The sequence below is a fragment of the Calonectris borealis genome, chromosome 15, assembly GCF_964195595.1.
Source record: "Calonectris borealis chromosome 15, bCalBor7.hap1.2, whole genome shotgun sequence".
Lineage (NCBI taxonomy): Eukaryota > Metazoa > Chordata > Aves > Procellariiformes > Procellariidae > Calonectris > Calonectris borealis.
This window is the reverse complement of record NC_134326.1, coordinates 1,494,002-1,507,159: the sequence shown is the minus strand read 5'-3', so window position 1 is coordinate 1,507,159 and position 13,158 is coordinate 1,494,002. Positions and strand designations below refer to the sequence as shown.

General features: G+C 38.6%; 1 protein-coding gene across 23 annotated transcripts in view; it reads left to right on the top strand.

The window, feature by feature from the left end:
- Positions 1 to 13,158, top strand: part of ANKHD1 (ankyrin repeat and KH domain containing 1) — a 120,833-nt gene that overhangs the window by 6,356 nt on the left and 101,319 nt on the right. For all 23 annotated transcript variants that reach the window (XR_012675867.1, XM_075163949.1, XM_075163936.1 and 20 more), the window contains exon 2: positions 9,133 to 9,286. Coding sequence is in view for 22 of the 23 variants with exons in the window: in XM_075163949.1 (XP_075020050.1) it covers positions 9,133 to 9,286 (154 nt within the window). In the remaining variant the exon portion in view is untranslated. The remainder of the gene's footprint in view (positions 1 to 9,132; positions 9,287 to 13,158) is intronic.

Genomic DNA, 13,158 nt, shown 5'->3' with positions numbered 1-13,158 from the left:
TACAGGTGAATTAATATTTGGATTTAAGGGTTCATTTAGTTGGGATGATATGCTTGTCTGAGCTGTAACCTTTTGGTATACCTCATTAATAGATAGCTTCTGTATTTATTTTTTTCCCTGACAACTAGCTCTCCCTATTTGTTGTGAAGGTGCAGAGGTTTCATTTTGCATATTTTTGAAGGAATGCTGAGCCAGTGAAATTCATGGAAATGCATCCTATCAGAGGATAATGTCTTCCTTTTACTCTTGCAACTCATTACTTCGGAGTATTTTCTTAGGTAATGTTGATTATTTGAAAGATTTATAAAATACTAGAAAATTTTCTCAATTTTTGCAGTATTGTGCATCTTCTGTTCAAATGCATATAGAAAACACTTATTACCATAAAACATAAATAACAGAATTGGTCCAGTGCTGGATCCTGTTACTTCTTAATTTCTTTTCATGGGATGAGACCACTTACTCATTTTTGCCTTTTGCTTTTAAGAGGGAGTCATGCAGACTTTTTTGCAAACTTTTTTCTTAGCTCTCGCAAAGCATCCCAGAATCTGAAGGAAAAGTGTCCTAGACTGAGAGGGGTTACTCATGGTTGAGTTACTATGTTGTGTTTGTCAGAATGCCGGTGCTAAGTGAGAGGGAACGTGTGTGGCTGGCTCTTCTGACCTGGGGAGGTTTTGAGAGCTACCTAACTGTATACCCGACCTGCAGGAAAAATTAATCCCTATTTGTCGAGTGAAAAAATGGACATTTTACTGGCTGATGAACAGTGGGCCAACTGAAAAGCACCTCTCTGGCTGTTTTAACGTTTCATGGGCGTTAAGTTTCAGCTAGGTCCGTAAGGTATTCTCATTTGCCTTCAGGAAAACGTAAGAGATTACAAATTAACTAAGATTTTCTTCTAGGAAAATCCCTAACTCTGTTGAACTCTTCCCTTTCCAAAATCATGAATAAAACTAATGGTGTCACGTGGCAGGTAGGTAGTAAATCAGTCGTATTTCAAACCAAGGGAAAAGAGGAGATCAGCTTTGAGGGCTGAGTGGTCTACTTCCAAGCCATGTTCCTCGATCACGGTGGCTTCAGAGCATTGGCTGTTCAGAGCATGTGTTCATCCACAGCGTGACAAGGTAGTCAGGGGAAAAGGGATTCTATGAAGTGGGTGCTTAACATTAAGGATTTGTTAGGGTAAACTCAGTACCTTATATAAATGTACATCTTTTCATTCTTTTTCTAAAATAGTTACATTTTAAAGCCCTTTTACTGCTACATCTTGAGTTTTCAGTGGATCATATTTTAGATAGGGATCTCTGCTGTGTTATTCGTTATGATAGTTTCTTTTGAATGGCTAACTGATGGATCGGTAGTTAGATTATGGTTTTTGCTGGTATTGCAGTAGTAGAGCACGCACAAACCTGTTTACACAGGCTTTGAAAAAATAGCTACCACTAGCCTCAGCTCTGAGAATAGGAGAAAGCTCAGTATGATTTTCAGTTTCATATAAGCCTCTAGATAACTTAAAGTTAATTAGTCACTTTAAATGTTGAGATTCTTCTCTGTCTGAAACATATAGGTCAGCTTGGGAACAGATTATTGAATTGCTAGACTGGGCTACATTCATCGGATCCACTTGTATGATTTTTTTGAGCACTCTGTCCCTTTGGAGATCTTAAAAGTTCATTCCCAAGAAGGTGGCTTAGGATACTTGCCATCTTGGATGGGTGTGAGCTTTTACATCAGCAAATGCATTTGTTCATCTTCTGTTTTGAAGTTTCCTTCACTTTGTTTTAATGCCTGGGATTTAACGCTTGAGCAAGGATCTCACCCTGAAAGCCCTGGCTAAATTGATGCAACAATCCTGGTTTATATTCTAATAAATCAGAATATTGAGTTACACCTGCTGTTTCTTGGTTTGAGGTGAGGAAAGAAGAGGGGCTCTTTCTGCAGGATTATTAGATAGAAAAAAAACAGGGGGCAGGAGGGAATCTTAAAGCATGTGGAGAAGATGGAGCACGGAAAACACGATTTAGAGTGGACTGAGATAGAATACGTGAAAATAAGGAGTGCTTAGTGTAAGTGATGCTTATTGTAGTAAGGTTTACTGGTCTCCATACAATGGTTTTCTTCAGTATGAAGACTGTACATGTCAAGAACAGGCACTTGATTTACTGGGTTTCATGTGAATTTTGAGTATACTTTGGTTGTCAATTCCAGTTCTGTAAATGGCAGCTCCTTGCTGCAAAAGATTCTCTTGTACATCAGGAAGACTTAGTAATTATTATTTTTCTTTATCAGACATTGAATATGTGATGGCTGCAGGCTGTTTTTTAACAGTTTTGTTTTGTTTTTTGCAGTAATGACTTCAATGAGTAATGCTTTCTTTTCTGCTTTACAGAGAAACTCTTTAGTGTTGTCAGCATCTTGTACCAAGAGGACTCAACCTGTGTTTTTTGTGGCTTAGTTTTTTTGAGGGTTAACTGGGGGTGCAGTTACATCTTGGGCTTATTGTTGTGGAACAGTGTTTTAATAAAAATGAATTGGAGATTTCTTGTTTGTAGAACAACCATAAATCATACAGCTCTGTCCAGAGGCGTACGATAAGGTGTAGTTTGTCATATTCAAAACGACTTACATTGGCATAAGGATATCTAGTGTCAGTTGATTACTTAAGAGAGGAATTAGGTAAGTGGTCAAATTTACGTGAACCATTTGACAGACACTTGCTCATGAATGCCTGCTTTTGCGTTTAGTATTGGTGCAAGAAAATGGAAAACCCAGGATCAACCATCTCTGGGATGGAAGACTAGTCCCATAAAACATTAATTCTGATTTATTGTTTTATCTGCATGTTTCAAATACTAGCCATAATTTTGAGAACTGACTAGTGGCTTCGGAGGCCAGGCTTGAGATCCTGTGATGGGGCCGGACTGAGCAGAGAGGAGCTGCCATATAAATGTCAGGCGTCTCTCATTGCTGGTTGTCTCACCCATTGTTGTAGTCAGCTTAAGTAAATGCTGAGATCAATTTGAGTGTGTGCTAACACATCAAGAACATACGGCACAGTTTTACACCTGAATGTCAGACTTCAGGACCACACGGTGTGTGAGAGGCACTTTCCTTGTCTCCATGACAAAGCATAAAGTTGAGTCCATCTTTATTTATACTGTATCTATAGCAGCATTTGCAAAATGAACCTGTGTTTTGAAATGAACACACTACAGCCCAGATCCTATAGCTGCTTGTTTCCTTTTCTGATGATTGCTTAATATATATTGGAATAAAGGCTGTCCTTTAGATAATCCTGCCTCAAGTTAGTCAACTTCCTATTGTAATTGGAGCTAAATAGATTTGCACCCCTCCTCTCCCCCACCCTCCCAATCTAATTTACTGCCTATAAAACTGTTGTTGTAGACTGCTAAGCTGAGGCAGTATGCAGGTACCAACAGCTCTGCTTAAATGTGGGGGCAGGTGGTCGGTCGGGTTTGTAGCCTCATAGGGAGCTGAGCTGATCTAATGGTTTGCTATTCCAGAAGAATGATGTTCCAGCTTAGCAGACCCCTTTGCAAGTCCATGAAATTCAGTAAAGTGGTAGAAAATTATTTGCTCCCTCCCACCCCATGTGTTAAATCAAGCCATGAAAGGGTCTGATAGCTGCCTGACTTGTCACAAGATGAGCAATGACTGCAAATGATGCTTCAGCTACTTTATGCTTTCTCTATTGAGGTGGCGATGTCCCCAAGCACCCTGTAACTCCCCTTTAGGGATGTTAGGATGCTTTGTAATCACAGGATCCGTAGGGCCAGCACTGGAAGATGATCTCTTGGCGATTCACAGATCTTAGTGCCTTCTGTCTTCTTGGGCTGAAACTTTTTTTTTATTGAATAAACTGTCTTCAGAAATTACAGTTCAAGCCTAACAGAGTGGGTATAGTCTTACGTCATTAATTATGCCTGAATTATTATTTACATTAATTATATGTTGTTCCTATGTACTGACTCTGAAGTACTTCTCTGAAATGTTTCTTTTCTTTCTCTAGCTTTGAAGTGCCAAGGAAGGGTAATGTACTGAGATCCCACTGAAAGGTTTTGTGAAAATACCTGTATTTGTGTGTGGTTTTCCCTCTTCCTCTACCCCATCTCTGGAAACTGAAATAGTGATGCCAGGAGGATACCTTAAGTAGGTGCAAAAATATTTGACTGGCATGGCTGGGTTGGGGGGGGCAGTGTTGAAAAGTACATCTAAAGGTAGACCAACGCCAGGCCTTTTGCAGGTGTGAAGAGTCTGCACCAGGGGTGTAGCGGTGCTCTTGTCACAGGAAGCTCTGAAGAATGCCATGTCAGTGACAAAGTCCTTCCCTTTACTTTCTCCTCGGAATAATTATTTTTAATAGTTTCGAAGCTGACATTCTTTATATGTGGAATTTAAAGGGGTATGATGTCAAATTTGAAATGTGAACTCATTTTCAATCTTAACTTAGTGTTACGGTATCTGATGTTCTCTCAGTATTCCCCAAAACTTTTAGAGCAGGATTACAAGTAGTAATCAGATATTGGCATTCAATGTAATAAAGGACATGACAATGTAAACTGTCAGAGGTTAGGTTTATCAGTCAAAACCACAATATCTTCTTAATGTGATCCTAATACAGTGTTGCACATCTTGTTAATTATGGAATGAAAATACTTTAAATGTAGATGATCTTTTTCAACTTCATAGGCATGAACTTTCAGCCTGATCTACAGGCCTATATTAGCCTTAAGGAAGCCAGGGTCCCTCTGCATATATTCAGATGTATTTAGACATAAGTCAAAATGGAACTGTTATAGAAATAATTAGGAAGGGTTACCTAACACAAAGGAGAAAATCAGGTAGTCAATTATTTGCATAATCAATAGGAGTTTAGGAGCCCTAGTCAAGGGCTCGGGTCCTTGTTATTTGTAGATGCTCCACTAACACAGAGGAAGGAGTATTGTTACCCCAGAAAAGTGTTCACAGCTTGGGGTGTATCTGGAAAATGCAAGTTCAAGGAAATGATTTAATAGAAGCTTTCTCTTCCCTATCAGCACTTTTTGTAAAGATAGTCTTCCTAGAAGTACTAGTTTGGCAGAACTGGAAGGAGAAGGTAGAACGAGCTGTCTCTGCTGCGGCCCTCGCCTGCAGTAGGAGGAGGAGAGAACGGTGCTGGTACAGCTACAACAAGAAGCTTTTCCATTGTCTGTAGCTGTGTCAGTAACGGGCTATTTGTGAGCAGGTCCGGGCTATTCTGGGAAAAGTACTTTTTTTGCAGTAATGCAACATAGGAAAGATCAGTTTAGACTTAATATTAGAAATGTGTTTCTAATTCTGTATGTCATTGCCAATCTTGCAAGAATTTCTAGTGTTGTGATGTTAGTGCTTGCAAAGTTGCTGTTACATATCCCTGACCTGAGGTAAACTCGATCATGGTATTAATGTATAAATACTGATGTAGTTGAGTCCAAATAGCTGTGAATGTAGCTGCTATGGAGGGAGGAACCAGTGGTGTAACTGGATCTGCAGAGCTGTGAGGCTGCTGCAGTCCTTGGCAGAACTTCAGGAAAGGTCCATCATTCCCGTGGATGAGCGTGAAACGCGACAATGTAGTTAAGTACGCTGATGTTCGGCACCCTGTCTTCAGGTTCCATGCAGCTAGCAGCTTTTCTCATTTTCAATTGGGAATTATTCCTAGTTGCAATTGTTTTGGCAGTTAGAATAATGTCTTGAATCCATGTGTTCCTGATGAGCCTTACCAAGTAAGATGCTTATTAACTGCCCAAAGCAGCTCACAAAATAATCCAAAAATAGCACAGTGACTGGTTACTCTATCACTTCACTACAGATCTGATTAGGATAAAGCAGAGTGCCTCAATTTTGCAACATGAGCAGTGTATTAAGTCTTCCAGGAATGCTAACATGAAATCTCGTGGATTTTGGTTTGGTTTGGTTTTCTTTAACGAAGTTTATTTTTTGTTTAAAAAGTAAAATTTGTTTGATATATTTGGGATAGTTTGGTTTTTTTTTTTTAAATTATTATTATTATGTGATCATTGCAGGTCACTTCAATTCACAAAAGACATCTGGTTGATTAGGTAGTTTCTTACTCTGCTATTAGTGATACAGTATCCAACTGTTCATCCCCTCTAGCCTTGTCTTAGTGTGTGAGAAACTGCATCGATTTACAGAAATATCAGACGTTCTGACTTGAAAATGCATTGAAACTTGTTCTGGGAGACTGGCAATGGTACAGCTATTTTAACATTTTGCATATGGATTTTCAGTATTTTCACACTCAAGTTATATTTGTATTGTAGGTATGTTATTACGCTCTTACTAAAAAATCAAAACAAAAAGTAAAACTTGATGCTGGACGTGCAGAAATAATGAAAGCAGCTACTTTTTCTTGCTGTGATATAAAACTAAGATGAAAATACTGTATATGAAACACGATTTTTGTGTGAGACTTTAAATGTGCGAGGTTCTCTGGAAATACAGTTGCAAACCTAAAGAAGAGCTGAAAGGCAGTAGGAGTTGAAAAGAGTGCTAAGAAGAACAGGCTGCACTAATACTAGCCAGCTTGTACCCTAAGTAGAAGCTGTATCTGTAATTCACTTTAATAAGTAGTGTTTGCATAATCAATGTTAAAAAGACAGACTTTTTTAGAGGTTCCTGTAAGCAAAACGTACTTCCTATTGGGGAGAGAGAGAGAAGTTCCTCCATGGAGTATTTGTGAATGATGAATTAACACCGATTTAGGTGCAAGAGGTGTATTGTTGCAGGTGATGTCCTGTAAATACATACAAGTGAGCTTGGGGTGGCAGCAGTTGAGGAGAAAATGGTCCATATCTTTACTGAAGTGTAAATGAAAAAAAATGATGTCTTAAAACTTGCGGTGGGACAGCTTCTGGAAGGTTGATGCAAGGCTGATGTGCTTACCTTTGCCTGGGTGTTGTCAGGCTGTTCCTGAGGCTGAAAGTTAAGGCTTGCCAGAAGGCACTTTGAACGTTTCTGCAGAATTTGTTGTTCATAAGCGCAGTTGCTTCAGTGGTGGGTAGCATTTTTACCCCTTTTGGTATGTCTTCAAAAGGGAGGACTGGTGTTAAATTTAGTGGTGTAATTGAAAAAAAAAGGGAAAAAAAAGTCCATTAGCATGTAATAAAATTTCTTGTATGTAGTTCTCAACTATATGTAGTGATTAGTCACTTAAGCACACAGTGGGATTTTCTACTGGTCACCAGGTCACACAAACATTGTTCCAATAGGAATAATATTTCTAATATATTGGTCAGGCAAAGTGCCTTGTGTAGTCTTGGGGGGGAAAATGAAAAACCCTGAAGTACTTCTGTAGATAAGGGTGAATTTTTCCAGAAGTCAGTTTTGCATCAGAGCTTATGCCAGGAGGGAGTCCTTAAGCTGGCTAGGTGGACATAACCTGGAATTTGAGTTCTGCAGAGCAGAGTCTTACTGTAGGTATACATTTTGCTGTGAGTTGTAAATAGCTCTTCTTTGTAGTAAAAACATGTATCACTGGTATAGATCACTAATTTTCTGCTTCTTTAATGCTCAACTCTTTCTCACAGTGACAGTTCTCTTATTTTAGGACCGTTGTCTGGACTAATCTAGAAATCTTGCTTCTTCAAGCCCTAAATCATAGTCTGCTGTCTTAGCTTTAATATTTTTGCCTTGGCATACAAGATATAATACCTGTAAGCTAGCCAATATCATGCATATCCGCTGAGATGTGGAACTCTTGTTCTGTGTTCCTAAAAGCCACTCTTTCTCCCTGATGCCGGTTGTATTCATATGTCAACACTGCATTTCGCTGGGCACCCATGGATTGGCTTGGACACCAGGGGATAATGTTACAGAACATTTACATATCAAGAAGGGGGAGAAATTAACACAAGTTGCTCTTGAATAGCAGTGCTCTATGTAACTCTCCAGACGCATGTTAGCATTCTTCACACAATAGGGCACTTAATGAGTTTGCAGGTGGCCTGATTTGATTTTTTTGAAGTATAAACTGTCCCTTTCTTAAAGTCTTGTGGGGTGTTGTGTGATAGGGCTGAATATGATGAGAGTTTACTGCTGGTGTAAGACAGGGGGAAGTATTAGGGGAAAACAGAGAAAGGAAGATGAGACAGGGGCATGAAGTGGGAAGGGGCAGCAATGGTTGTGTAACGAACATGTCTTATTTCTATGGCATATTTAAGGCACCGATACTGTTGAACAGATAACATCTAATTATGAAATAGTGTGTTTTATCTTAAAATATTACTGAAAGTAGAGGAAATTATGTCTGAACTTGGGACAGATTCTGAAATGTTCTGCTCTCGTTAGAGTATGAGTCAGGTATCCTCCTTGTTTACTCTGGCAAGCTGTCATAAAACTAGTGTGTTATGTTGAGTAATTCCATGAGCTTGTATTTGGTGATCATGTGGGCTGCTGGTGGGACAGTGTTATTGCTGCTCAGTTGGAGTACCTGCTTGCCTAATTGTTCTACATATCTGTTCTTGTCTAGAAAACATTAGTGACTGGGGTAATACTAAGCATCAGCTTGGAAACAGATGTTTTGGGTTTGAATTTAGTCAACTATTGTGTTTCTACTCAAACCAAACAAAATTCTTGTGCTACATTAGTTGAAATTACTTTAAAAATAGAACTGAAAGGCATCTCGGGAAACCATTCAATCCCCCTCTGGCTCTCAGATAGGTTCAGCTACACCAAAGTCATGACTGGCGGCTTTTTTTAATAACAAGGTAGACAGACTTCTGGAGACAGAGATGCTGCAGCCTCTTGTGGCAGTCTGTTTTTGTGGTTAACTGTCCAAACACGTGTAACGTTTTTTCAATATTTAATCTGAGCTGCCCTTGCTATAGTTTAAGATCTTGTTAATTGTAATTTTTACAATAAATTCTTTTTCATGTAGACTTTTTTTGTTTTGTGATTTCAGCTACCTTTTCAGTGAGTTGACCAGATGATTTTTACGGTTGTGTCCTATAATCTGTACAGTTAAAACATGATTATGACAGCACAGTTAAATTATTTTGTGATTTTTCTAATATTTTAGATTTAATATAAAACTTCAAAAATGGTAAAATTATTTTTCTAACTTGGCAACAGGTTGAATCATTTATTTTGGACCAAGAAGATCTTGACAACCCAGTACTTAAAACCACGTCGGAGTTATTCTTATCGAGTGCTGCAGAAGGTGCGGACTTGAGAACTGTGGATCCAGAAACACAAGCAAGACTAGAAGCCTTACTGGAGGCAGCAGGTACTTTCTTTGTGTAGTTTTTTCCTGAACCTAACTTGCACACAGATCTGGCAACCTGTAAATTTTGACCCTAGTGAAATATTCACAAGTCTGGAAATTTACCATGATGATGGGGAGCAGAACATGGAAAACGAGCTCATAATTCTTACAGGTGTTGAGGGTTGCTTGGTCCACTCTTTCTGTACATATAAAGTTAGAAAAGTTAATTTGAATTAAATGGTATTTCATTGACCAGATGAGATTACATGTGTTATAGAGGGAGGATTAAAGGGGAGAGAATGGAAGGAAATAGACTTGCTAAAATGACATTTTTTTCTGCTGCTTTGATCAATGTATAATTATTAATTCATTACTCCAGAAATTTACAGGTGATTTACTTATTTATCTATTTTGACTTTGACAAAAATATTTTTCCATTCTGTAGTTCTGAAATACGATTGTTGGAAAATACATATTTAATGTTCATGTTTCGGAACCAGACTAGATGAACATAGTGCCACTACATTTGTTACTTTTATAGTGAAAGCTTGACTAATTTAAGTCTTTCTAAAGTTTGTGACTCAGGTGTTTGCAATGGATTTGAAAATTATTTGCCAGTTTCAAAATGCCAGGGACAAAAAGATGTAAAAACCCTGCTTTGAAACAAATCCTGTTTGATCATTAGAGGTGCATACTCAGACTAGTAGTAGTGTGCTGAAATTGGAGTTTTCAGACTTCAGCTTTAACACACTTAAGAGCTAGATAAAATAGCATTTATTTGCAGGTGTTTAGATGTAAAGCTATATACAGTCTTAAAGGAGACCATTCTGAGGAAGCAAAAGGGGCAAGGGACTCAGGCTTTGGATGCTCTTTGCATTTTGAATTGGAAAAAAACCCAACTCACAACATAGCATAGCTTTTGTCAGCAGAAAGTTGCAGCAGCCTAATTAAAGGTTGTTCCCTAAAATTATTCTAACCTGACCTAACTTTTGGGGACCAAACTTTGCTTTGCAATGGAGATAGACTATTTCTAGGATACTCCGGACACTAAGAGAATTTGAATAATCTGATCCCTTTTCAAGCACTTTTAAAGTGAAAATCAGTTGCAGTTTCCCTCATGTACCTGATGACCGGTGTGTCCTAAAACTTATTGCTAGCTTTATAAATTGTCAGTGGAGGTGTCTGATGGCTAGTGTTATGAGGGCAGTCAGTCTCTGAGGGATATGCTTACATCTAGGGTTGCAGTAGTCAAAATGACTTCACAGTATTTAACAAATCTAGGAGGTACCATTGCTTCTTGTAACGCCTGTGAGAATGCTTTCTTTAGATTTCTAAGCAGTAGTTGGCCACTTGTCCCCAGGATTAGATGATTTGTTTTTAATCTGAGGTTTCTGTGCTTTGATTCCCTGAGTGCTTGGAGTAGGGATGTAGAAAATGAGCAGAACAGAAGGAATCTGGAAAGAAGAGCAAATCAAAACGAGTGCTTTTGTTTGGGGGCTCCATCTCCCTCTCTCAAAAGACTGGACAAAATTAATGCCACTTGATGAATGTGTGAGATCAAAAGACTGAAAACACTCTTGAGAAAGTCCTCTAGTTAAGCAGTATTTGTCTTTCCCACTGCGAATTTGAACACTAAAAATATCATTAGGTTAACCTAAAGGAGATACTGAGAATCTGGTAGTTTATTAATAAAAGCCATAATTTGAAAGTGATTGAAAAAGAACCTAGTGTTTCTGGGAGATGTTCTAGTATCTTCACTAGATTTCTCTGGCTGGTTTGGCTGAAAATATCCTTTCTAACCTTAAGTGAGCTTCTAGGTTGCGATCATGGCAACAAACAAAGCAGCCTATTGTTGGGACTTTGTATTGTTTTGCAGTTTGGCAAAAGCAAGTGATTTCTCCTGTTATTTTAGTCACATTTTAGTCCCCAGCATGAAGGTTAACTTGCAAAAGTATATGGCGGAACTATTTCTCGAACAAGTAGTTTAGCTACAGCCTTGTCTGATGTGGTTTCCAGGGTAGCTTGGCCTTTGTTGTGATGATCCCCTCTCCTGTGGGAGGCTTGATCCTAACTTACAACCTGGAGAAAAATCGGTCTTGCATCTAGTGTCTTCAGATTTCTTAGGGTTTCTCACATGCAGGGTTCGTGGCTGTGTCATTAGGATCTTAATGAGTATGACTTGCAAAACTAGTTTTGCTCATTCTTCGTGAATCCTTTAATGCTCAGATCTCACATGGACATGCTGTTTATTAATTCTGGAAGGTAAGTTCTAGCAACTGCAGTCAGATGGGATGTTCTTCTTCAACTTGCTTATGCAGAAGTGGTTTTCAACTATTGCATTCTTTAAGATTTGTGGGTGTTTTGTTTTGGTTTTAAGTAGCTGTCTTGATTTGAGAGCCGGTTAGGCCTGCATATGCAAGTGTAGAGGCCAGAGGTTAGTTGAACTGCTTAAAAATGTTTCTATGCATTCTATTTATCCATCATAAGAGTGCTGGATTTTTTTTTGCAGTTCAGCTTGTTTATTCTGATTCCAAGAGGACTTAAAATATCCTGTGGTTTTGGATGCTGAGGGTGACAGCCTTAAGTAGAATTTCTAGCAAGAGGGCTGTGCATCACCCCCCTTAACATAGCAGCAAGTATACACATATGTACATATACATGTGCACACAAACAGCGGTTAGATTCCTTATATTTACTAGGTCCTCTGAAAACCTGGCTGATTAGCTTTAGTTCGGACAACCATACTTCCTTTTGTAATCTGTTTAAGCAAAGCACAGGCACTTTGTTAATGAACAGCTATCTTTAAACAATTGTTAGTGATTGTATTATTTCACAAAAAAACTAGTTTTACATTCTGAAGACCGAGAGACTTCACTGTTCTATGAACATCATAAATACGAGTTGTTTTCATCTTTAGAAATTGAAGATAAGTTAAAACAATTGAGTCCTGTTCTTTGGGAAGTTATCCTAAACAAACCAAGTCTTTTGTATACCTTCCTTCAGTTTGGCTCCTAGTAGCAAAGAAGGTATTTATAGCTAAAATAACCTGCTGTTTGGAGATGTTTCTGTTTTTCAGACTGAAATTAAACAGATTCTTAGTATTCTGATAGTGGATTCATGTTCTGCACTAGAAACATTCAGCTCCACTCTTAATTAGGATACTGTTGATTTCGTAAAATAATATTCCAGCTCTGAAGAATTGTGGTTCTTTTGTGGGTCTTCAGTAAGGTTGCCTATTAAATTTCCTTTTTAGGGGCAGTAGTGGACTGCTGGAAGATGAGCGCTCTTTGCTGGTGTGAATGAATGGTCATAGTGTTCCTCTTGCACTTCCTGGCAGGTTCCTTGATGGGTCTCTCAACACATGTTTTTAAAAGGGCAAACTTACCTCCAAAGAGTTGAGGAAAGTTTGACAGGTTAAAGCTGTTTCATTTTCTGGTCTCGCCTTTAGTAGGCATCAGGAAGGGAAAATGACTTGCTTATGTAGTGCGGTCCTTTTTCTGGAGTACAGGTTGTTTCTTACAGAGAATAGAGAAAGGTGTTGGTTGAAATGTGGTCAAATAAAAATCCTGGATGCCCGTTTGGTGTATTCTGCACCCAAAGCACAGAATTCCACAGAAGGTTGTAAGATGTCAAAATGTTAATCCCTGCAGTTAAAGTACCCTGTTCATAGTGTTTCAGCACAGTTTTGCTGAGTTTTCTAAGAAATGATGTAGAACGTTACTGACCTGATTTTTAACCTGAGAAAATAGCTTGGGTGCCTGTATCCTTACCAGCAGATCTTTTGAGCATGTTCCTTCTGAATCTGAATGTTGAAGCACTTTGACAAGCATCAAAAAATAGATGCAGAAGAAAGTGGTAAAGAAATTTTGTCTAACATTGGAGCACTTGGCATT